The sequence below is a fragment of the Erpetoichthys calabaricus genome, chromosome 1 (genome assembly GCF_900747795.2).
Source record: "Erpetoichthys calabaricus chromosome 1, fErpCal1.3, whole genome shotgun sequence".
Lineage (NCBI taxonomy): Eukaryota > Metazoa > Chordata > Cladistia > Polypteriformes > Polypteridae > Erpetoichthys > Erpetoichthys calabaricus.
Window position 1 is genome coordinate 292,425,665 of NC_041394.2, and position 24,767 is coordinate 292,450,431.

The 24,767-nt window shown below is 36.2% G+C and overlaps 1 protein-coding gene across 4 annotated transcripts in view; it reads left to right on the forward strand.

The window, feature by feature from the left end:
- Nucleotides 1-24,767, forward strand: part of apaf1 (apoptotic peptidase activating factor 1) — a 202,141-nt gene that overhangs the window by 72,620 nt on the left and 104,754 nt on the right. For all 4 annotated transcript variants that reach the window (XM_028816766.2, XM_028816775.2, XM_051924617.1 and 1 more), the window contains exons 16-18: nt 352-477; nt 14,350-14,502; nt 18,716-18,844. In XM_028816766.2, the coding sequence (XP_028672599.2) occupies nt 352-477; nt 14,350-14,502; nt 18,716-18,844 (408 nt within the window). The remainder of the gene's footprint in view (nt 1-351; nt 478-14,349; nt 14,503-18,715; nt 18,845-24,767) is intronic.

A 24,767-nucleotide genomic window follows, 5' to 3' on the forward strand; every position in this document is an offset into this window, starting at 1 on the left:
ATGTTATCTTTGTTTCAAAAGATTTTGGTGATAATTGAGTAATGATAGGGACAATAAGAAACCACATAATACTTTTTAACCAGCACTCATATAACACACGGTTATATGTTGCAATTTTCAGCTAAAGTTCATTGAGCTTTAACATGATTGTGAATTAACCTGGAGAAAAGAAAGAAAGATATTTGTTGTATTGTGCACAGAAAAAAACATTTTAAAAGCCCTTTTATTTTTTTTTTGCTTTGGTAATCATTTTTTTCTGTTATCAGACTATAACACACTCTTCTGATTCTGAATACAAGCGTAGTATATTTAATTATTAATTTGTTATTATTTTATGTTTATGTCTTTAAGTTGTGGAATATCAATAGGCCTCAGTCTCAAAACACTTTGTTTGGCCATGATGACTATGTAAATCATTGCTGTTTTTCACCTGATGATGAATATCTGGCTAGCTGCTCAAGTGATGGAACAGTAAAGGTGGGTTTTCTTCAAATATTTTAAGAACGAAAGTACATTTTTCGGCTATGATTTTTTAAAACTACGTATTTCATTTGAATTTCAAAGCATATGTATGTACTAGATAACAAGGGCCAATGTTGTTTGTAGTTATATAGTGTACAATTTTGATGCGATTAAAGAACTTTTCTATGCACAACAGCACAATAAAATAATGTAATTAAGATTGTAAAATATTGCTAAGTATATGCGTACTATATTTGATACTGTTTTTAATGTAAGATACAGTAATCCCTCCTCCATCGCGGGGGTTGTGTTCCAGAGCCACCCGCGAAATAAGAAAATCCGCAAAGTAGAAACCATATGTTTATATGGTTATTTTTAGATTGTCATGCTTGGGTCACAGATTTGCGCAGAAACACAGGAGGTTGTAGAGAGACAGGAACGTTATTCAAACACTGCAAACAAACATTTGTCTCTTTTTCAAAAGTTTAAACTGTACTCCATGACAAGACAGAGATGACAGTTCTGTCTCACAATTAAAAGAATGCAAACATATCTTCCTCTTCAAAGGAGTGCGTGTCAAGGAGCACAGAATGTCACATAGATAGAGAAGACCATCTCTAGCAAACAAATCAAAAGGGCTGTTTGGCTTTTAAGTATGCGAAGCACCGCGGCACAAAGCTGTTGAAGGCGGCAGCTCACACCCCCTCCGTCAGGAGCAGGGAGAGAGAGAGAGAGAGAGAGATAGAGAGAGAGAGACAGAGTTTGTTTTTCAGTCAAAAATCAATACGTGCCCTTCGAGCTTTTAAGTATGCGAAGCATGTCGTTTCAGGAAGCAGCTGCACAAAAGATAGCAACGTGAAGATAATCTTTCAGCATTTTTAGACGAGCGTCTGTATCGTCTAGGTGTGCGAACAGCCCCCCTGCTCAATCCCCATACGTCAGGATCAGAGAAAGTCTGCGCAAGAGAGAGATAGAGAAAAGTAAGCAGTCTAGCTTCTCAGCCATCTGCCAATAGCGTCCCTTGTATGAAATCAACTGGGCAAACCAACTGAGGAAGCATGTACCAGAAATTAAAAGACCCATTGTCCGCAGAAATCCGTGAACCAGCAAAAAATCTGCGATATATATTTAAATATGCTTACATATAAAATCCGCGATGGAGTGAAGCCGCGAAAGGCGAAGCGCGATATAGCGAGGGATCACTGTATTTCAGTTTAAGGCCCCATTCAATTTTTGATGCATAAATAATTTTTAATGTTATTTTGAAAAGACCTTTGTCTTTTCAATATAAAATGGTAGATGCTAATAATGAATAGAACAGCAGAGAAAAGTTTTGGCTGCAGTAAATTTGTCACTTTCTGTTCTATTACTGGAAATTTTTGACACTAAATGTGTTCAGGTCTTTAATGAAAATGTGATATTATATGAAGGTCATATTATCACCTGTAATCATCATCCTCAGTTTCATATTCACTCAAGAAGTGAGAATTTCTTTCTCAAGATGTTGATTGAACTGATATTCTGCAAAATTGGCCCCAAGCACAATCCAGGAAAGAGTGAGAGGAGGCAGGAATGTGGCAAACTAGCCAGGCTAACAACCACTTAATTCTGTTTTCCCAGCCAATGTTCACACATCTATACTAATAAAAGGCAAAGCCCTCACTGACTCACTCACTCACTCATTCACTGACTGACTAACTCACTCATCACTAATTCTCCAACTTCCCATGTAGGTGGAAGGCTGAAATTTGGCAGGCTCATTCCTTACAGCTTACTTACAAAAGTTAGGCAGGTTTCATTTTGAAATTCTACGTGTAATGGTCATAACTGGAACCTCTTTTTTGTCCATATACTGTAATAGAGTGCACCTCGATGGCCGTGGGAGGCGGACTTGCGTATCGCGTCATCACGCCACCCACGTAATCACGTGAACTGACTGTGAACAAAGTACGTACAAAACAAGGAAGAGCCCCAAAGAGCACTGAAGAAAACATTCATTACACAATTGAGAAGGCAGCGAAACAATACGAAGCGAGCGAGTGACGCATACAAGCATATTCATAAGTGCAGCTACTGCGGAAACAAAGCACGGTGTAAACCGTAAGTTTAAATTAAGTTTATAGAGACACTCCCGCTACCGTTTGCAATACCATATTCGCGACATACAAGTTTAATGAGAAGACACGAGGTATAAACGAGACTTTGGATCACTTTGTAACGGAGTTAAAATTGCTGTAGCGAGAATCTTTTAAGTGCCGGGTCTTAGCTAACATTAAATAAAGCCGTGGACATAGCAACATCACACAAGAGAGAGGCTCACGTGAACTGACTGAACTTTGAGGCAAGATTGATTTTCTCCTGTACAACTATACATTGCATTCTCAACAGTAAGCTTGCACGGCTTGGTCATATTACAACCGGAGTGCTGAACTGACAACGTGGTATACAAACAGAACTATAACAATTGTAATAAATGAACAAAAAAACAGCGGAGAACCCGTGGATTAAATAAAAAGGCTGCTTCCTTGGCGAAGCAACGAAAAAGGAAGACCTTATATGGCGTTCGTTTATAAAACAGCAGAAAAGCTGTGTTAAGGCTGCTTCACAAAAAAACAGCAGAGCGCCTTATATGAGCAGGCAGTGAGCTAAAGAAGGGAATCAATAAATAACTATAATCGTAATAAACGAACAAAAAATACTGGAGAATCCGCGGACTACATAAAGGAAATGGGTACCTGAACAGAACAGTGAGTCTCAAATAGCTACACAATAACTGTAACAATCGTAATAAACGAACAATAAAAGAATACAGAACTGCTAAGCAAGGAGAAAGGACGGCCTTATATGGCGTTCGTTTATAAAACAGCGGAGAGGCTGTGTAAAGGCAGCTTCTACAAAAAACAGATCCTTAACAAATTTTTATTGGTATATTTTTCCCTCAATTTAAAAAGGTTTTCTTTTCTTCTTAATAAAAATTTAAAAGCAGTACTTCGCCGCTGTGAAGCGTGGGGATTTGCATATATATATATATATATATATATATATATATATATATATATATATATATATATATATATATATATATATATATATATATATATGTGAATGTATGAATGTATATATGTATGTCTATTTATATATATGTGAATGTATGAATGTATATATGTATGTCTATTTATATATATATATATATATATATATATATATATATATATATATAATACTAGCCATGTGCGCCCAACTACATTGCACGTGTTAAAGTTGTCTGTGAAGGGCTCCCTGTTTAAACACGGCTGCCAGTCGTGAACTGGGCCCTTCATCGCACAGCATTATGATTTTTTATAAGGGAAACAAAATTACTAAACAAAACCCTTGGACATTGATTTGATAAGAACGGCCTACTCGGAATCACTGTCCGAATAGTAATTATGTGGTGGTGTAGGAGCATTTCTGCTTCTCTCCGTTCACAGTCCGTCTCGTTTTCACGACACTGTCGTTTCCTCTCACGATCTCTTCTCAACCTTTCTCCAATCTTGCAGGTTGCTTTGTGGCAATCCAAAGAGTAAGGCAACGGAGCAATGGTTATAAAAGGGGGACACATAGGTATCCAGGCTCTTTAAAGCATAAATAGGGATCACTTCACTGATATGTCAGCAAGCCACGGTACAACTGTGAGACGCGCAGCACTCGCCGGCTACAACGTAACAATAATAATTTCCGGAACGTGCTGTTACGTTGTCATTCATTTTACCCACTGTCTTTCTTTCATACATATGTTACGTAGGCACGTACCTTTTATCTTCGGCAATCTCATTCTCTAACCAGGCCTCAGGAGCTAACCAGCGTAACACTGTCCACCACCCCTTTCGATATTCCGGCACATTGTTGACATCCGTGAGTAACAACAACATACTAAACTGGAAGGTGGTCTACGCATGCGTGGAATTCGCGGACAAACAAAGATCAAGATCCAAATAAAGATTATATATAAAGATTAGTTTAGCACAACAATTTGTTTAGTTTGAATGTCTGTGTTTTGAGGTGTGACTGGAGTACTACAGTCTTCAGTAGTATAAGCCTGGAGGAGATTCTTAATGCAATGCCTATGTTTTAGCTGTCTCTCTACTGCCATCTAGTGCTTCTTCTTCTAATTCATTCCTGGACAAACAAAGATCAAGATCCAAATGAAGATTAGATATAGAGATATGTAGATATGTATATATATGTGTATATATATGTAGATATGTATATATGTATATATATGTGTATATATATATGTATATATGTATATATATGTGTATATATATGTAGATATGTATATATATATATATATATATACTAGCAAAATACCCGCGCTTCGCAGCGGAGAAGTAGTGTGTTAAAGAGGTTATGAAAAAGTAAAGGAAACATTTTAAAAATAACGTAACATGATTGTCAATGTAATTGTGTTGTCATTGTTATGAGTGTTGCTGGCATATATATATATACATATACACATATACACACACATATACACACATATACAGATATATTATATATACATATACACATATATTTTTTATATATATATATATATATATATATATATATATATATATATATATATATATATACATACATACATATACACACATAGATGCACTTACAATAACATAGAAATCAATATAAACAACATTAACATTATCATATGAGAATATGAAGTAATATATAAGAAGCAGATTTCATATAAATATAAATTATTAAACAGTAAAATCTTCTTCTATAATTTGCTACCGTGGCTTTTCGTTGGTCTGTCCAGGATTTTAAATCACCTGTAGCTTGCAAACTGTTTCACCTATTGACTTGAAATCTGGTACACATATAATACGTCACGTCTGCTATCCGCTTTATGGGTGATGATTGTATTACTGTTTTTATGTTTATTTTATTTTAGAATCAACTCCTATCTGCGCACACCAGGGCGGCCGTGGGCAGATGCGTATGGTGTATTCACTCCATGTTATCGTGCATTGCGCTGTCACTGGTATTTTGATAAAAGAATTTGAACAATATATAAGAAGCGTATAAATTATTAAACAGTAAAACATTAACATTTAAGAAGTAAAGTTAAATTGAGTACTACTGCAGTGCCTTCGGGTATACCTCATTTTTTGTTTGCCGATTACATGCTTAAATGTATACATTTTTTGGTGTACCTACCCGAGAACACGCGACATATAACCGAGCGTGGGAGAAGCATGGATTTTAAACACGCGTTGAGTTCATCTGCTGGTCTCCCTCGTGGAATAACTGGTAATGTTTGACTAAAATGTACAGCGAGTAAAACGACATTACCTCCTTTTTTTTTTTTACGATCTCTGAGATCTTGCTTTTTTCGGTTCAAGGCTTCATAAGCTGTTTTATGTGCCATGGTGTACTTAATAAGTACTAATTATCCCAAACCATCATCTTTGAATGTTGCAAGACTTTCGCCTTGTATGTAGATCGGGGTAATTACATTCATTGCATTCCTAGTCTGAATCACAATCTGATTGTATGGGTGGTTACCTGGCACTGTAGGGTTGCCACCCGTCCTTTAAAATACGGAATCGTGGCGCGTTTGAGAATGAAATTGCGCGTCCCGTTTTGAATCAATACTGGACGGGATTTATCCCGTATTTTTTTTATCATTTTTTTTTTAAAGCAGCGTCTCATGCAAATCATCCCACACGCATTTTATGAAGATGCCTCATTTCCTACTTTGGATTGGGTAATACTTGATGTCATCGTTAGTTTGATTGGTGTTTTTAACTGTCCAGTGAGGAGGGCGTGTCTTTTAAGTACAGTCTGCAAAGTGTTGGCACTGAGATGTGGCGTCAGCGCCATAGTTGAAGCCCCTAACGTTGCGGTCAGCAAGTCGGCTAACATCCGCCATGTGCCGTCTTTCAGTTGCGAGAAGCAGATCATAGAATGGTTGAAACTGTTGCCCCTAACGTTGCGCCACGGCGTGTGGTTCGTTTATACCTCATGTCTTCTCATTAAACTTTTATCTCGCGAATATGTTATTGCAATCCGCAGCAGGAGCGTTTCTATAAACTTAATTGAAACTTACGTTTTACACCGTGCTTTGTTTCCCTTATGAACATGCTTGTATGCTTAACTCGCTCCGTTCTCAATTGTTTAATTAATTTTTTGCTCTTCGCTGTTTGCGGCTGTTCCTCCATTTCCCCCTACTTCGTTCTTTTATCTCGCGAATATGTTATTGCAATCCTTAACGGGAGCGTTTCAATAAACTGATTGAAAATAGTTTTGCATTTACCTTTTTAGTAAAAGGTGAGCTTTTAAGCCTGAGAAATCACCCCGTAAATGCACACATTTAATTGGACATGTGTTAATATGTATGGTTACACAGTATTAAAAGACGGTGAACAACGTCAGTTACCTTTCTTCCCGCGTTTGATAAAAGGTGAGCTTTTAAGCCTGAGAAATCACCCCGTAAATGCACACGTTTAATTGCACATGTGTTAATATGTATGCTTACACAGTATTAAAAGACAGTCAAAAATTAACGTCATTTACCTTCGTTCCCGCGTGTGACTCGTGCTGTAAATGTCTTCCTTGTTTTTAGTTCACGTGATTACGTAGGAGGCGTGATGACGCGATACGTGACTCCGCCTCCTCCATTACAGTGTATGGACAAAAAATATGTTCCAGTTATGACCATTACGCTTTGAATTTCGAAATGAAACCTGCCTAACTTTTGTAAGTAAGCTGTAAGGAATGAGCCTGCCAAATTTCAGCCTTCCACCTACACGGGAAGTTGGAGAATTAGTGATGAGTGAGTCAGTCAGTCAGTCAGTGAGGGCTTTGCCTTTTATTATTATAGATATATGTGTGTGTGTATATATATGTATATGTAGATATGTGTATATGTAGATATGTATATATATGTACAGTGGGTACGGAAAGTATTCAGACCCTCTTCAATTTTTCACTCTTTGTCATATTGCAGCCATTTGCTAAAATCATTTAAATGAATTTTTTCCCTCATTAATGTACACACAGTACCCCATATTGACAGACAAAAAAAAGAATTTTTGAAATTGTTGCAGATTTATTAAAAAAGAAAAACTGAAATATCACATGGTCCTAAGTATTCAGACCCTTTGCTCAGTATTTAGTAGAAGCACCCTTTTGAGCTAATACAGCCATGAGTCTTCTTGGGAAAGATGCAACAAGTTTTTCACACCTGGATTTGGGGATCCTCTGCCATTCCTCCTTGCAGATCCTCTCCAGTTCTGTCAGGTTGGATGGTAAAACGTTGGTGGACAGCCATTTTTAGGTCTCTCCAGAGATGCTCAATTGGGTTTAAGTCAGGGCTCTGGCTGGGCCATTCAAGAACAGTCACAGAGTTGTTGTGAAGCCACTCCTTCGTTATTTTAGCTGTGTGCTTAGGGTCATTGTCTTGTTGGAAGGTAAACCTTCGGCCCAGCCTGAGGTCCTTAGCACTCTGGAGAAGGTTTTTGTCCAGGACATCCCTGTACTTGGCCGCATTCATCTTTCCCTCGATTGCAACCAGTCGTCCTGTCCCTGCAGCTGAAAAACACCCCCACAGCATGATGCTGCCACCGCCATGCTTCACTGTGGGGACTGTATTGGACAAGTGATGAGCAGTGCCTGGTTGTCTCCACACATACCGCTTAGACTTAAGGCCAACTCCCGCATGGAGTTTGCTAAAAGACACCTGAAGGACTCTGAGATGGTGAGAAATAAGATTCTCTGGTCTGATGAGACCAAGATAGAACTTTTTGGCCTTAATTCAAGGAGGAATGGCAGAGGATCCCCAAATCCAGGTGTGAAAAACTTGTTGCATCTTTCCCAAGAAGACTCATGGCTGTATTAGCTCAAAAGGGTGCTTCTACTAAATACTGAGCAAAGGGTCTGAATACTTAGGACCATGTGATATTTCAGTTTTTCTTTTTTAATAAATATGCAACAATTTCAAAAATTCTTTTTTTTGTCTGTCAATATGGGGTACTGTGTGTACATTAATGAGGGAAAAAATTCATTTAAATGATTTTAGCAAATGGCTGCAATATGACAAAGAGTGAAAAATTGAAGGGGGTCTGAATACTTTCCGTACCCACTGTATATATGTATATGTATATATATGTTTACATAACCTCTTTAACACACTACTTCTCTGCTGCGAAGCGCGGGTATTTTGCTAGTCTATACTAATAAAAGGCAAAGCCCTCACTCACTGACTCACTCATCACTAATTCTCTACAATCCCGTGTAGGTAGAAGGCTGAAATTTGGCAGGCTCATTCCTTACAGCTTACTTACAAAAGTTAAGCAGGTTTCATTTCGAAGTTCTCCGCGTAACGGTCATAACTGAATCCTACTTACGTACATATATACGTCCATAGCCTGCAGCTCGGTCGCTGTGTGAGGCGGGGTTGCGTCTGTGTCCCCCGGCCTCCCACGTAGTTGGCTGCCTGCCTATTTTGGCGGTTCTCCAAATGTGTAATGCCTCTTAAACATCTTACATTCACAGGTGACAATTTGAGTAGTGGACACTTTGATGTTTATGAATGTTTCAACTCTCAAAAGCTGGATGCAAACTTATCGATGAAACCGGTTGTATGCTTACAACGCTTGACAGATGACGAATGTCACTTCAACACAACAAGTCCTGCAAATACCAACATAATTGAAACAAACCATGAAACTCAAACCGATTATGACAGCAGCAATCGTAGTGGTAAATTTTCTGATGCAGCTTGACGGAAACAACTTCGTGACGCTGCCGCCAAATACTTGCAGAAAAATCCGCAAGTTAATAGAGCTTCTGTTTCTAGGTACGATCCCAATAATAAAAAGCGGCTCATACGAAAACAACAGGTTTGGCTCAAAAAAGCCGATTGTGGATTTGCGTACAGCCACCGAAACTTTGTAACGGCTCGAGACTTCAGGTCACGTGTCTGCAAAAGAACCTAATTAAGGCAACTATTTTTAATGGCAGTGGCTCAGGGGAGAGAGTTTTTATTCCTCGCATCCCCGTTATACCCTCTGATCTCCAAATTCAATTTAAACACCTCCAATTTCCAGTAAGGCTGTGCTTCACAATGACAATTAATAAGTCTCAGGGACAGACCCTACAAAAGGTTGGCATTGATTTGAGGCAAGATTGCTTTTCACATGGCCAACTATACGTTGCATGCTCAAGAGTAAGCTCAGCGCACAGCTTGGTCATATTACAACCGGAGGGCTGAACTGACAACGTGGTATACAAAGAGATCCTTAATAAATAATTATTTGTATATTTTCCCTCAGTTTAAAAATGTTTACTTTTCTTCTTAATAACAATTTTAAGGCAGTACTTCGCCGCTGCGAAGCACGGGTATTTTGCTAGTTTGATAATAAAATGGACTATGGTTAAGATGCAGCATACATCCAAGAAATAAGAGACTATTTTGTTTTCATTCTTATCTGTTATCTAGGCAAACAAAAATGTTTCAATCTGGAAGATCAGAGAAGCCAGTATGTGATTTTGCTTTAACAATGGCCGTTGAACAAATAATTAAGCATTATATGGTGCACCACACTTAACTCCAGATCTAAACAAATGTAGCTGAAAGGAGCAAGCTCAGAACAATAGCATTATTTTGATCACACTGCCTCCAATATATTTAAACAGCTGCTAGGGTTTTCTAAGTAATGATAAGTATAGATTTTAACATTTAAAATTACTTTAATACTCATTTTTATGGTATCATTTGTACAGCCTATATTAGGAATGCATGTCCAGTTCATCACTGTTCAAGTTGCAGCCCCATTTCTATTTACTCACAGGTGTTAATAAGATGAAAAAGAAGCAAACCCAAGTCTTCAGTTTTTTTTTGTTCTTTTTGTTTAAACTGCAGGTCCACATTATTCTGTGCTTTGCATCCAGTAGCAACACTAGAGCTGAGTTGCTCCCACAATTTTTAAAAACTTGCTATGAAGTCTGCATCCATCGCATGTTAACTTTTTTATTTATTTTATTAAATGAGATTTTAAAATTATATCTAATCACATTTACTATATAACATAAGGCGCCAAGATTGAGGTAAGGGTAATGATGAGGGGAGTCCAGCCAGCCACAGTGGGTCCCAGTTTGGGAACCACTGAACCAATGCATTGAGCTTCACAATTCCCCCTTGGCACATTGTTTCTTTCATGAATGTCCTCTCCATGCCTTCTCTCAACAACTGAGTGTCTCTTCCACATATCTTGGTGCATTATTTCCAAACTCCACAAGCAGTTACTGACTTTTTCACCTTTAATTCTTCATGCTTAGTCTTTACTGAGCTAAACATCCACTAGCTCCCTTGCCTCTTTTTCCCTTATGTTTTCAAACATATGAAATTAAATATGAATAACTTAAGCTGTGCTTGATGCTTCCCACTTGAACTCCTGGTTGCAAACTCAAGGAGGTCACACCACTCCTTCATCACTCTTCTGTTTTTCACTGGGGAACAAAACATCTAGACATCTAGTGAAGAACTGCAGCAGGGATCTTTGCTTTTAGCCTCTGTGATGTTAATTTTTTGAACCGGTTTTGTAATTACAACTGCATACTTGGGAATACTTTGACACTGATATCTCTCACAATGCCTTTCACAACAGCATTTACTCTAATCACTCTAGCTAACTTAAACTCACCTATGAAAAGATTGTGATCAGCCAGCCAGACCGTATCACCCACAGCTAATTCTGTCTCACTTGTATTCCACTTGTTTCTTACAAACAGGTTTGGACCAACCAATTAATTCCATTTCTTCCAGAAGCTATTTACCTCCCCCTGGATAACTTAAACTTTCATAGGGATAACCCTCAAACTTAGCCTCCTGGATCCCCTTTTTCCCAGTTCAGCCCAACAAAAGAGAGTGACATACCAAATGCAATCCTCACTGTCCTAGCATCTCTCATTAGCTAAGTAGTCTGCCATATAGAGGAGTGTTTGAAAGTGCTCCCCTTTGAAGACACCATCACTTCCCATGTTAGCCCCTCTTCACGATACAAATAGCTACTTCTCCTACCATCTTCCTGTGAGGACTGTCTGCAGGATCAGGATCTTTCAAATGCATTTTGTGCTGTGCTTGGCAGCTTCTTGAAGTAGCCATGCCTCAGTGTTTATTTTGACAATACATTTTGATTTAGTTTTAGTCTTAGTCTTCTGACTAAATTGTGCTTTAGTTTTAGTAATTTAATTATTGTAAGTTTTAGTCGACAAAAAATAAATTAATTTTAGTCAAGAAAAAGTAAATCAGTTTTAGTCGACTAAAAATAAAAGTAAATTGGTCAAACAGTCAAAATCAGATGGATATCTTGTTTAACATATGACTATGTACAGAATAATACTGAACCTGTAAACTATTATACTAAACCACACATAGTGATTATTGAACATAAAATGAAGAATAGGAGAAGACAGGAATTACTCCAAAAGTTCTTGGTCAGATAATGGCAGCTCTGGTCTGTTTTCTGGCCTTAGACATACCTTAGATATGCTGCTATAAGAATTTTACCAAAAATGGCAGGACCAAGCAGCACACATTTACTTTCAGCATACGGTTTATAAAGAATGAGATCATCATGGATTATCTGATTTATTTGACCTTGTGCACATTTTAAATTGTTTTGCTGATATTTTTACTCCAGAAACTGAAAAATGCTGCTTAAAATAATACTAAAAATAAAACTCAAAACATTATTATTCCTGTACTGTTGAATTAGTGAATTCCAACATAATTTAGGATACATTTATTTAAACAAACCCTTAAAGGCTGTTTTTGAAACAAAGTACTTTTAAAATCTGGTTTGTCAAAGAATCACTCTATTAGGTTTGTAGCATTTACTATTGTAAGATTTATATTGACATCATTAGCTTGTTAAAAAAAAGCAAATCCAAAGTTACAAAAGCTACCTGTAGTCAATCAATCGTAATTGAGAAAATGCGTTACATTCACTAATGTACCATTCTAATATATGACATAAGTGCTTTTACTGCGTTCTTCACATTTATGGGGTTATGCTTATAAACATTAGTTTGCTCACAAAACCAATCAAATAACACAAATTTAGTATTTGCAGATTCGCATTCAGCATTGTAACAATATTGTTTTGCTGTATTGTACATATCGTATTAATTGAGAGATGCACTTCAAGTACTGAAATCCTAAACACATTTTATGTTAATATTAACAAATACAGCAGCTCATTTCATTAATGATATAGACAAGCCAAATAGCCTCTTTGTTTGAAACTTATGAACTTATGAATTCAATCTCTTGGCTTAGAAAGGTCTTTTATTACTCTCTTAGAGAAAAAGGCACATAACTTATGGATTCTGATCTTTCAATTTGCGTGTTCAAGATGGATAAGTTCTTTAGCTAGTTATTAAGGTCCTTGTGTTTGCACCTGTAGCATTCACTTACTCACAACTATTCTTAGCGCTGGATTACCACCCATCCCGCTCAGAGTTCTCTCTCTCTTTATATATCTTTCTGTGTGTGAGTACATTTGTATGAGATGCTATACTCTGCACCTTTAGACTGGATTTAGGATGAGAAACTCACAACAGCAAGAACTTAACCTCCACAAGGTTATTACATTTCAGTTACAGTGACACCTGTACCATAACACATCAGCCAGCTTTGTCCAGACTGTTAAATTACAATTTAATGTTTCTCGAAAACAAAGCAGTACTTATTATTTGAGGTGAGTAATGCTTTGTTCCTTTACTGGTCGGCATTCTCCAGACATGTGAAAGAATCTTCAGCGTGCTTTCTTTCTTTCTTTAGGAGCTTGTGCCCTTCTTCACTTGTAGACGGTACTGCAGTTTCTCTTCAAGGTTTTAGACACACAGTGCCCTTGATTTCTAGCAAAGTTACGCCTGATGGGTCGAATGGTGATCATTCAACCACCATTGCTAGCTTTTGTATATATGGTCTGCTCAGGCGCTTGCTGTATTAGCAAGGTTTAGAGTAATGACACCCCAGTCCAGCTCCTGTAATGGACTGTATTCCATTTTTTTTTCCAGCCCTGGTTACCCTCTTGGGAGTAGAAGAGATTGCTTTAATTGTTATGGCCATACCCTAAACACTGGGGTCTGTGCAGTGAGCTGATTGAAGGAAGTAATTAAATTAGGGTCTTACAGGAGTGTTTAAAGGAAGTAATAGAGGTCTTCACATTGGTCTCTTGGGTGCACATAAGCCCATGCTCTTGGTTGACCACTGGTGCAAAGGTCTTTATGTCATTGTTACTTATCCTTCATTTATAGTCCCTGTAATTTTACAAATTCTGGTATTGGTCATCTTATCAGACTTCTTGAAAAAGAGGTTTATTTTAAGAAGAGTCTCTCGGTGCCTTACTAAGCCAACTCTTGGGTTCCAGCCTGGCAAAATGGATAATGCTAGCCTGTCCTTCAAAGGACAGGTAGAACATTTCACAAGTAATGAATTTTGGGTTTGAATCACAATTTGAAATGGTGCTTTTAACAAGATAAAAGTGCTGTAATTACATGTGTGAACAGAACACATAGGAAGATAATCAAGAATACAATGCGAAGATTGTCATTAAATGGAGAGGCATGTGTGTTTGGGCATACAATAATGAAGGTGGTTATTTAACTTTCAAATGTGAATCAAAGTCTTTGTTACCTTTATAGTTGTATCAACATGTTGCTACTCAACTTTGTTATAAATAGCCACTACCAATGTCAAAAATATTTTATGTTTGTGTTCTCATTACAGTAGAGTTTGTGAAATTTAATTGTGTGATCCTTTATTTTAATAAATACAATATCTCATTAAAGATAATGTATATGAGTTAATCAATATTTTATGCCATTTTCATGTAGCTCTGGCAAGTCTCTGCAGCTAATGAATGGAAAACTATTGACATAAAAGAATATTTTCCAATTAATGAAGGTGACAACAATATCATAGTAAAATGCAGTGCTTGGTCATCAGATGGTACTCGCATAATGACAGCAGTCAGAAATCAAATTTTTGTAAGTGGATTTTGCTTCTTTGTTTTAGATATTAGTCTTTTAAAAAAAATGGAAAACCTGCTTAGTACATACTCTGATTATAGGGTATAGAATTTTAGTTATTTTCTTGGCTTGCTTTTTTGGTTGTTTTTCATTCCACTGCTATCAAATGCTTCATTAAAATTTCAGATTTATTAATCAATCTGTTCATCTGTTTATTATCTGTAAGACTCACTTGAAAGACTCACTTGATTCATAGACTGTGCTAATAGCCTACTATATTTGCACTCTCAGTGTAATTCTGTTAAAAATGTATTTAGATATGTTGTATAAAATAAAAATAGAAATAAAAAAATATTTAAATATTATTTTTTTCTGGACATTATGTATATTTTGGTATATTTCTATTTAAATATTGCATGGTTTTTTTGTTGCATGTTATGTTTTAGCAAATGAAATTGCACTATGTAAGAATTTATTGATTTGAAACAAACCTTTTAAACGTAATTTGGCAATGAATGCTTGTGTAAACATAAAGCAACATGTATTTGTGTAGGTTTTTATATAAAACTGAATTCCTTTAGAAAGTATATTATAAAATGTTATAATGTTTCCTTTCTGAGACAATTAATGTGGTCTGTCAAACTCTTTATGCTTTTGTTATTAGTTATAAACACTTCAAACCATTTTTTTTTCTGCTGCACAGCTGTTTTTCATTCCTATAATGCAATGGCATGTAGTATCATATTCTCTGTTTTCAAATACAAATTAAAATTAATTTATGAGCAGGGAAGAACATGTAATAGGTTAAAGTAACTTGGAAAACAGATAAATGTGTGATATTTATTTATTTAGTTATTGATTTATTGTATAGAGTGTATAGAGTCTGAGTGTATGACAAAGTGGGCATTTCCCATTCTGCTAGGCTTTTAGTGGCTCAAAAGTCGTGCACCTTCATCCAACCTAAATTCCAGAAAAAATGGCTAAACTGCAGATTGTACTAAAATTTAGTTAGCTCTGCACTTCATCTGATAACAAAGGTATGAATAAGAGTTTTACTGAAAGCTTTGCAGAAGCTCCCTTAGACAAAAATGCACCCAATGGACATTTACCTTAGGCTTGCGACCACAGACTAAATGTGCTTGGATGTGATGAACAAAATGTCTCTCTCATGAGTAGACACTATTTCTGTAACTGGCCCATGATCTAATGGCCATATAATACACAGTACCTTTCTTCAAAACTAGGTGCATTCATCTGTCTCTCCCTTGCTCTCTGAAATCACACTCTCTGAAACCTAAAAGCTGAAGAGCTGCTTTCTTTCTGGGAAGCTGAAATCTGACAATTGTCTTCTCCTTGGGGACCTGAAATCTCAGATTCACTCTGCCAAGCCAAGCTCTTGGCCAGTGACTAAGCCCAGTCTGAGAACAGAGAGTGTCAGACATTACTTCAAGAAGGGAATTGAGACCCTAATCTCTTGTGACAGAAAAAGTAGTGATTTTCACTGTGAAGTTATAAAGGCCACAGCAAGGAGCCTAACAGAAAACTGAGAAAGTCAGTATCACGGCACACCACATAGAAAATAGAAAGAGTGCACTCCAATTAAAAAAGAATCCTCCACTAGAACCTGGACCGACAACAACAACAACAAACAACACTGGACATCATCCTTAAATACTTGGTATTGTAAAACTGTTTATCTGTTTCAAGATAAATTAGAACTGTAAATAGCCAGCCTCTTCTGTGTTATATGTTTGTCTATCTTGTCTGTCTTGCGTCCTTCTCTTCTATGGCGATATACTGTATATGCAGTTATGTTTCTATAATCCTTGTGTTTATCAGTAAATTGTATTATTCTGTTTCTTAATGCGATTGTGCTTGTTACTTTGATATACTGTAAGTCTAACAGCTGGTGACACCGTCCTACAGAGAAATGCAAGGGAAGTAAAGTAGTAGCCTTACCAAATTATTTAATTAATTACTGGCATTGCCAAAGGCAAAACCGAGTTAAAATTCTCTCCTCTTTCCACGATGGTGTGACAATTTCTGTATTACACAGCTCATCATATTTATTTAATTGTGTTGTGTGTGGATTTGTCCGTGCCGTCGCTGTAAAAATACTCTTCAGTTTATAATCTGTAAGAAGTGGTTTTCTAATACTCTTTTATTGTGCTTACTACTTACCCACCTACCTACTCCCTCTTTTAGAAAGAAAAATTATTGGGTTTTTACATATAGCTATCTAGTTATCTTGGCACCAGGGGCCTCATGTATAAATGGTGCATATGCACAAAAATGTTGTGTACGCCTGTTTCCATGCTCACATCGTCGATGTATAAAAACTAAACTTGGTGTAAAGCCACACACATTTTCACAACAGCTCAATCCCTGGCTTACACAAGTTCATTGCTCGGTTTTGCAAACTGGTGGCACCCAGCGTCAAAGCAGTGCTATTGTTCCAGTATGGTTTCCCTTTCTTTTTTACATCCATATCCCTGACGTGGCTTTATCAAATACACTGAAATTAACCGCATATCATTTATTAGTTTAAGGCATCTGATTGTAATTAACCTGTAACAATATAATAGTTCACGGAATGGCCAGACTATTCCAAATACAGTAGCTGCTTTAGCATTGTTACTCTAGGTAGCTAGTTCAGGGATTGTTCCTGCCTCGCGCTGTATGCTTACTGGGATTGGCACAACCCGAGATGGATAGATGGATAGAATATTTAAATATGTACTATGAAGATATTTCAATGTTCCTTAAAAGTTTTGAAGAATTGGCATTCTCAGCTTACAGATGGCTTTACATCTATTACAGAGCTGATTGTGTGGCGATTTAGTTACTTGGAGAAAGAAAAGTAGGGACAGGAATTGGGGGTTAGTATATTTGAAAGAGACCGCACTGCTGCAATAAATTATTTCATTGAAGTTTGCGCACAATACAGCAAGCATCTTGCAGGAGGCTGGAACAATCTCTGGATGGGGCACCAGCTCATCACTATCACTGCGCCACCATGTTCCCATGTTTAATACATGCTTTAATAACTATCATCATGAAAATGATATCAAGTATACATCTTAATACTTAAATTGTTCAGAGAGCTGTAATATCACGAATGTAATGGATTCTGTGTCCTGTCGGAGGAAGAGAAAGCCTGTTTAAGAAGCATGTAGTGATTCACACACATAGATCACATAGAGGAACACATAGAATACGAATCATTTAATGTCCTACTTTAGTTATGATGATATTTGAGAAACTAGTAAATTAAATGATTTTAAGATGAAGTTTATGATGTTTTACTTTAATGACAAAATAAACTACGTGATTAAAGTGAAAATATCAACACCAAAGTTGACATTTTGAGCTTTTTTTTCCCCACTATGTCCCAGTTTTTTTTCTTTTCTCTGTACACTAATAGGCTTCCATATGACACTCAGATGGTGGGCTACGACTCGCCTTTTCACAGCGACTTTGATATCTGACAACTTCTTTTTTATTTTGGGCACTGTGCAACTTTGAACTTGAACTTTCAAGTTTCTCTGACACTTTATGTCTCTCAATCAACTTCGTTTTGTTGTTTATACCACTGTTTAAACCAACGAATAGTGCATTTTTCATTGCCTCCTCTTGGTATTCACTAAAATTCTTCTATTTTCCCCTGTGCTTTTGCCATTGTCATTTCACAGAACGCTGAAATTAAGAGCTATTTATATTGATTTGCATATTCAAAGAGGCATAATTCTGAGAGGAGATGGGGTTGTACGTCAGGCGTGTGCACGTGCATTACTATGCACGCTGACCGGGATTTATGTGATGGAAGAACGTGGAAGTTGGCATACACACAGATTTATACATCTGGATTTTTTGTGCATACGCAAATTTCCACTTTGTCCATACGCCATGTTTTAGTGTGAATTCTACACATGCCATTATGAATGAGGCCTGAGAACACTACTGGAAAAAAATGTGTTTTAGTTCCAGAGAAATTAAGTTATTTTGTACACATATTTTTAAAGAGAAGAAAAATTGTAAAATACATTTTTTGTCTTTTATTTTTTTCTAGAATTTCTGCCAGTGCAAAAAGTATCAAAAAGAGCATTTTTGCCTGCAGTAGTGATATAGCGCATGGTGGCCAAGAGTCGGTTGTTGTCAATAACAACTTAGTCTATTTATGTATCATAGATTTCATCATAATGTTAATGTACATTTCTCTTTTCTCTTTCAGGTTTTTGATGTTGAAACTTCATACTTGTTATCGAATATTAAAACAAGCCATCATAGTACAATTCAGTTTTGTGACTTCTGCCCAAGTAGTCAGCTTGTGGCTTTAGCTCTGTCACATTTCACAGTTGAGGTGTGTAGATGTTTTTATACTTATCATCAAACTAACTAGATGTAAAGCAAAAAAATCCTTATGCATTTTTATTGAAATCCAGGTTTATTAACATAATTATTTTATTTGTGCTGTTCTGATTATTTAAAATGAATAGACCGCAAATAACTGAGTTTTTAATTTTTCATTAAATGAACTTTTTATACCATATATACAGTAGGCTACATATAAAATGTGTAGCATTTTTCTTTGTAAAACATTTTTACGTAACATTGTTTGTTCTATTTATGTACAAGTGGGTGTGTCATTAAATTGCAGGATTTTGCTTTCCATTCTGTTTTTGTTTGTATTGGTGGAACTGTACAGGCAGCATTGCTATAGATAAAATCAGTTTCTAGTTTGTTGTTTTGCTTTTAATGCCTTTTGTACCCTCTGATTTTAGACCTGGCATTTAAAGCCATTTAACTCTGTGACACCATTAGTTCCCCCATAATTCCTGAGATTTCTTTTGAAAGGTTTTCCTGTTTTTTATACATTTTTTAATTTCATGGTCGTTTCCTTTGTCATTATACTTATATTGCTTGCCATGGTTCCTAATGAGATACTGCAAAAATCTGTTGGATAAGCCTTTCTTCTAGATGAGATTATATACACTTTATAGTTGTGTTTTGCTAAAGGAGTTTATTACAAGTGTGATAAAATATTGCAAATAAGTCTTTATAAAGTTGAAATTTACATTTTGAGACAATTTTACTTTTTCAATGTAAAGCTGTTTATTTTATGAACAGAGATATATAACTTAAAACCTGTGGCATTCTAGTGCCTTCTTTTTACAAAACTGTGAATAAAGATCAGATTTCTCAGTATTCCACATATGTTTATTAGTTTATTTTTCTTTCAGTTTTCTGCAGAAAATAGATTTCTTCACAAAACAATTTAACACTGAAATTACCAGAGTCTACGAAAAAACTCGTAGATCCGGCCCACCTTAAAACCGTTCTCAGCTCTCTTTTGTCTTCTAAATGTGCCGATTAACACAAGCAGCAAGCAGCTGGCTATTCCATCCCCCACTGCCGCAGAACGTTCACTAAGTTTTCCCAGCTCATGCCTTGTTTGATTATCTGGGAGTGACTGAAGTGCTGGAGTTTTGGAGTGGAAATAATAGATCGCTATTTGGAACACACGCAGTTCATGTGTGTTCCGTTTCTACAGTAATCTGTGTAAACACATTTTTAAAAAACAAACGTTTTTCATATTTTAGTAGTAAATGACAAAATGTAGGCATAAACTATATAATGTATGAAGCCTGAAGTCCAAAGATCAAGTAAACACTTTCACAAAAGGTTCAAGGATAATGCAACAGCTTCCATGGCATAGCGTTAAGATTTGCTGTATAGTTTATGTAAAGTTTATGCCTACATTTTGTCATTTACTACTAAAATATGAAAAATGTTTCTGTTTTAAAAATGTGTTTGCACAGATTACTGTAGAAACGGAACACACATGAACTGCGTGTGTTCCAAATAGCGATCTACTATTTCCACTCTAAAACTCCAGCACTTCAGTCACTCCCAGATAATCAAACAAGGCATGAGCTGGGAAAACTTAGTGAACATTCAGCGGCGGTGGGGGATGGAATAGCTGGCTGCTTGCTGCTCATGTTAATCAGCACATTTAGAAGACAAAAGGGAGCTGAGAACGGTTTTAAGGTGGGCTGGATCTAAGAGTTTTTTCGTAGACTCTGGTAATTATAGTGTTAAACAGAGTAGTCTTATCCTATTCAAACATTCAGTTTAGTGGCTTCTATCAACTAGATATGCAATTCTGTGGAAACACTAAAGCATTGTGATTGAGGTCCTCTTAAAAACGTCAATACTCTGACACAAGCTGTAGGCTGTCATTTTATGTAACGTTATCTGTTTTCCACTATAAGGTAGTGAAAAGCTGTAGTATAGCCATATCCTGGCAAAAGTGGGCACAAGAGAGAAACTGTCCGTAGATTGCATTCTAGTCCATCATGGAGACACACACCAGCAGTTGTTGTAGAATAATTAAGAGTTATCAATTTAACTAAATTTTGAAGAGAATTGGGATTTAAGTTCTGTGAGTCAAAAACATCTGGTGTGCCTCAGTGTCGCTCTATCAGGATTCCTTCTTCATAAATTTGATCTTAATCTTAAATGAACAACCCATTTTGGATTCATTTTTAAGGGTACTCTTTTTCAATTCATTTTTCTTATGAATAGTGATGTAATGCTATAAGAAACAAAAATAAATACAACCTTGAATTGAGTGACCCTATATCAAGAAATCAATCGCTAGCATTCATGCCTACAAATAAACCTACTGGTATCCTGAATTATCTGTAGGAAAAATAATTTTCTATTTTTTGGGCAATCAAGTCAAGCTTTATTAAGAATTTATAATGGGTATGCAAATATATATATATAAATGTTCCTTACTGCCAGAATGCTGATGGTTGAAGAGGGTGACAGTTGATCTTTTCTGGATTAATGTTGCTGTATGCTCCTGCTATTTCTGCTTCTGGTTTGTGGTTTAAAGTTACTTGATCTTTTAGGGGAGCAAAAAAGAATTTTTCAGTAATAAGGTTTTTGACATGTATTCCTCAGTCAAACAGTAATTATATATGTGCTGTTATTTATGTAAATGCCAGTACTAGTAGCAGCAGTAATAGTAGTAGTATTGCCACATGTACTATAAACAAACAGGTAATTATAAATGTTTTCTTTTATAAGTCTATTAGAATTAGAATTGTCTTTCTTAGGTCATTTTAAACTAGTTAAATTTAACAGATGTTATGGATAAAAGCCCTTATATCAATCAATGCAACAGCATTTACTATGAAGTAGGCTTGTCAATAGAAGTATTGATGTTAACCATTTCTCTTGGTATCGATTCTACATCCTACATTCAAAATGCACTTCCAGTTCACCATGTCTCGAGTTGCAGCCCCGTTTCCATCCACTCACAGGTGTTTAATAAGATGGCAACTTCAGTAGCATCAGAGCTTTCACAAGCATGTTTAACTAACACAGAGGATATACACTATACAACTTGGATATACTCTGGCTGTGTGGCAGATGGGGACGGTAAACCACAAGATACATGCAAGTCTGTATGCAAGATTTTCAAGTGAGTCAATACAAAAAATTTCAAGAGGTTTCTTCTAAATTATGGAAACATAAGTATAAACCTGTAAACTGTTGCATTTAAAGCAGGGATGTGACGTTTAAACAGAGGTCTGCAATTATTTTTAAGTTTTATTCTGTGCTGTTCTTTCAGGGGCAAGTTGGGCACAGGGGCTCCATTACTCCCTTGATTTTTAAACTCTTCACCATGACGTCTGCTACTGTACCATGTTACTTTCTTTTATTATACACGATTTTAAAATATACTTAATCACATGTGCTATATAATATAAGATATTATAACTTTTCACTACTACATTGTGTACATTTTTGTGCTACTCCTCATGTTCATATACCTCCAGCTCTGTTTCAGAGTGTGTATTTAGTACAACAGGTACATTTGAAACCCAACAAAAGCATGCCACAACCTCATGGAAAAGCACGTTGACATGTTAGTCTTTCTTGTAAAAATTTGGAAGTTACAAAGATAACATAGGTTTTTACTCCAAAGTACAATGTGCACTGTTTTCATTCATAGACAGATAGATAGATAGATAAATAGATACTTTATTAATCCCAAGGGGAAATTCACATACTCCAGCAGCAGCATACTGATACAAAAAAAAAACAATATTAAATTAAAGAGTAATAAAAATGCAGGTAAAAACAGTGGAATTGAAGAATCGCATAGTTTGGGGGAGGAACGATCTTCTCAGTCTGTCAGTGGAGTAGGACAGTGACAGCAGTCTGTCGCTGAAGCTGCTCTTCTGTCTGGAGATGCAGTGGATTCTCCATAATTGATTGGAGCTGGCTGAGCGCCCGTCGCTCTGCCACAGATGTCAAACTGTCCAGCTCCATGCCAACAATAGAGCCTGCCTTCCTCACCAGTTTGTCCAGGCGTGACGTGTCCTTCTTCTTAATGCAAATACAAATACAAAGATTCTAAGAGTATTAGATGTCTGTCTGTGCAATAGTTTTCTGAACAATTGTTTACAGAAAAGCACATTAATGTTCTTTTTACTTGAATGTTTATTTAATATTATTATAATATTTTTAATTATACTGTTTAGAAAGATTGCAATATCTAATCAATTAACATTTAATGACATGTGTAACATTTTATTATGCTACCTCAGTAGCAGTATTTATTTTCATCGATGTAAAAAAAACAAAAACTGTTGACCTTTTACTAAAGACCGAAGTACATGAATTTTTAAAATTTCTTATTTCCATCATGGTTAAAATTTGAACGCATACAGAACTGCACTTAATTTAATTGCATTTTTTAAATTACATTATAAACTTTATAGGATATTGAAAGTAGTATCGAATTTCTAAATTTTCTTATTATTGTATCGAAGTTTGAAATTTTGGTATATAGTTCAAGAGTTTAAACATAAAGCTCAGTTGCAACATCATAATAATTTCCAGGCCTGACTTAATTTTGAAAATCGTGAGGACTAGTTACAAATGAATTTTGATTCAAATTAAGGTTTTTCTCAAAAATAAAGCAAGAATTTTTTTTTTCATTGTGCAAGTGTTCATTTTTTTTCCACGAGCAACAGACACTGTTTATAAATGCTGACATTTAGATGAACATCCAGTTTAATTCACACTGGATAAATTCCAGCAGAACTAATAGTGCACCCTTCACTCCACGTGAGCCCTAAAATCTACGGTACATATACTTAACGCAAAATCAATGCAGTCACTCATCAGCAAGGACACTGTTTTCCTTTTAGCTGAAGAACTGCAATTTGGCAGGATGGAACATCAAGGGAGGTAGGTAGCCACTAAGAAAGGACATTTCAATATGTCAGTATTTAGTGTTAAAACAAAACACATAATAAAAAAATGAAATACCCCAAAATTGTAAAAATGCCTTGGTGGATTTGATTGAAATTTGGTGATGTTGTAGGGAAAAAAATTAGCCAACACATTTTTTTTTATTTGTTGATATTTATCATTAATAATAACAACATCAATAATGTTAGAGCGAATGGGCTATTCTCATGTAATGCATCCCTTGTTTTGCCTCAGCACTGACAGCAATTACCAAGAGAAATGGGGTGTGTTGATTTATACAAATGAAGGCCATCTGTAGAAGCAAACTGAAAGGAGCAAAGTTTGCATCACTTCAAAGAATACCTGTATAGCAAGTGCTTGCCAGGTAGTGTGGGTGTGTGCATACTCAGTTTTGTGCACCTGATCCAGTAAGAAAGGTATTTAATGTAAATTACCCCCATCACTTTCATCTTATGTTTAACCTTGCGCATATGCCGAAAGTAGGAACTACAGCTCCCATCAGCTAGTGCATTGCTCCGGACAATTTCATCAGTGCCCACAAAGTTTAAATAAGAGCATCAGTAAAAGCACTATATAACTAAAGGTAGCTATTGCTACATTTTTTACTAAACCACTTTGGGATAACAATTTCAATATCTCGATGTATTACAGCATTTATCTTAGAGCAGTGTTACTCAACCTTTATGGCCTTGTGGCTCAGTTTTATATTTTTAACTTCTTTGACGAGGAACAGGCAGCATTTGAAGAGAGGGGGGTTTTGTCCTTTTTGAATTGAGCAGGATTGGAGAGTAGAGAGTGGGGGTGGTGTGGGGGGGATGTTCTGTTGGTGAAATGAGCACTGTTAAAAACGGGGAAAATACTGCACAGTGTTGTCAATTGCTTCAGTGGATTCTGGGTGTGTCACATGTGACAATAAACCTGAGATAAATTGTTTACACTACATTTTTTTTAATCCATGCATGGCCTTATATTTTTGAAAAAGCCAACAC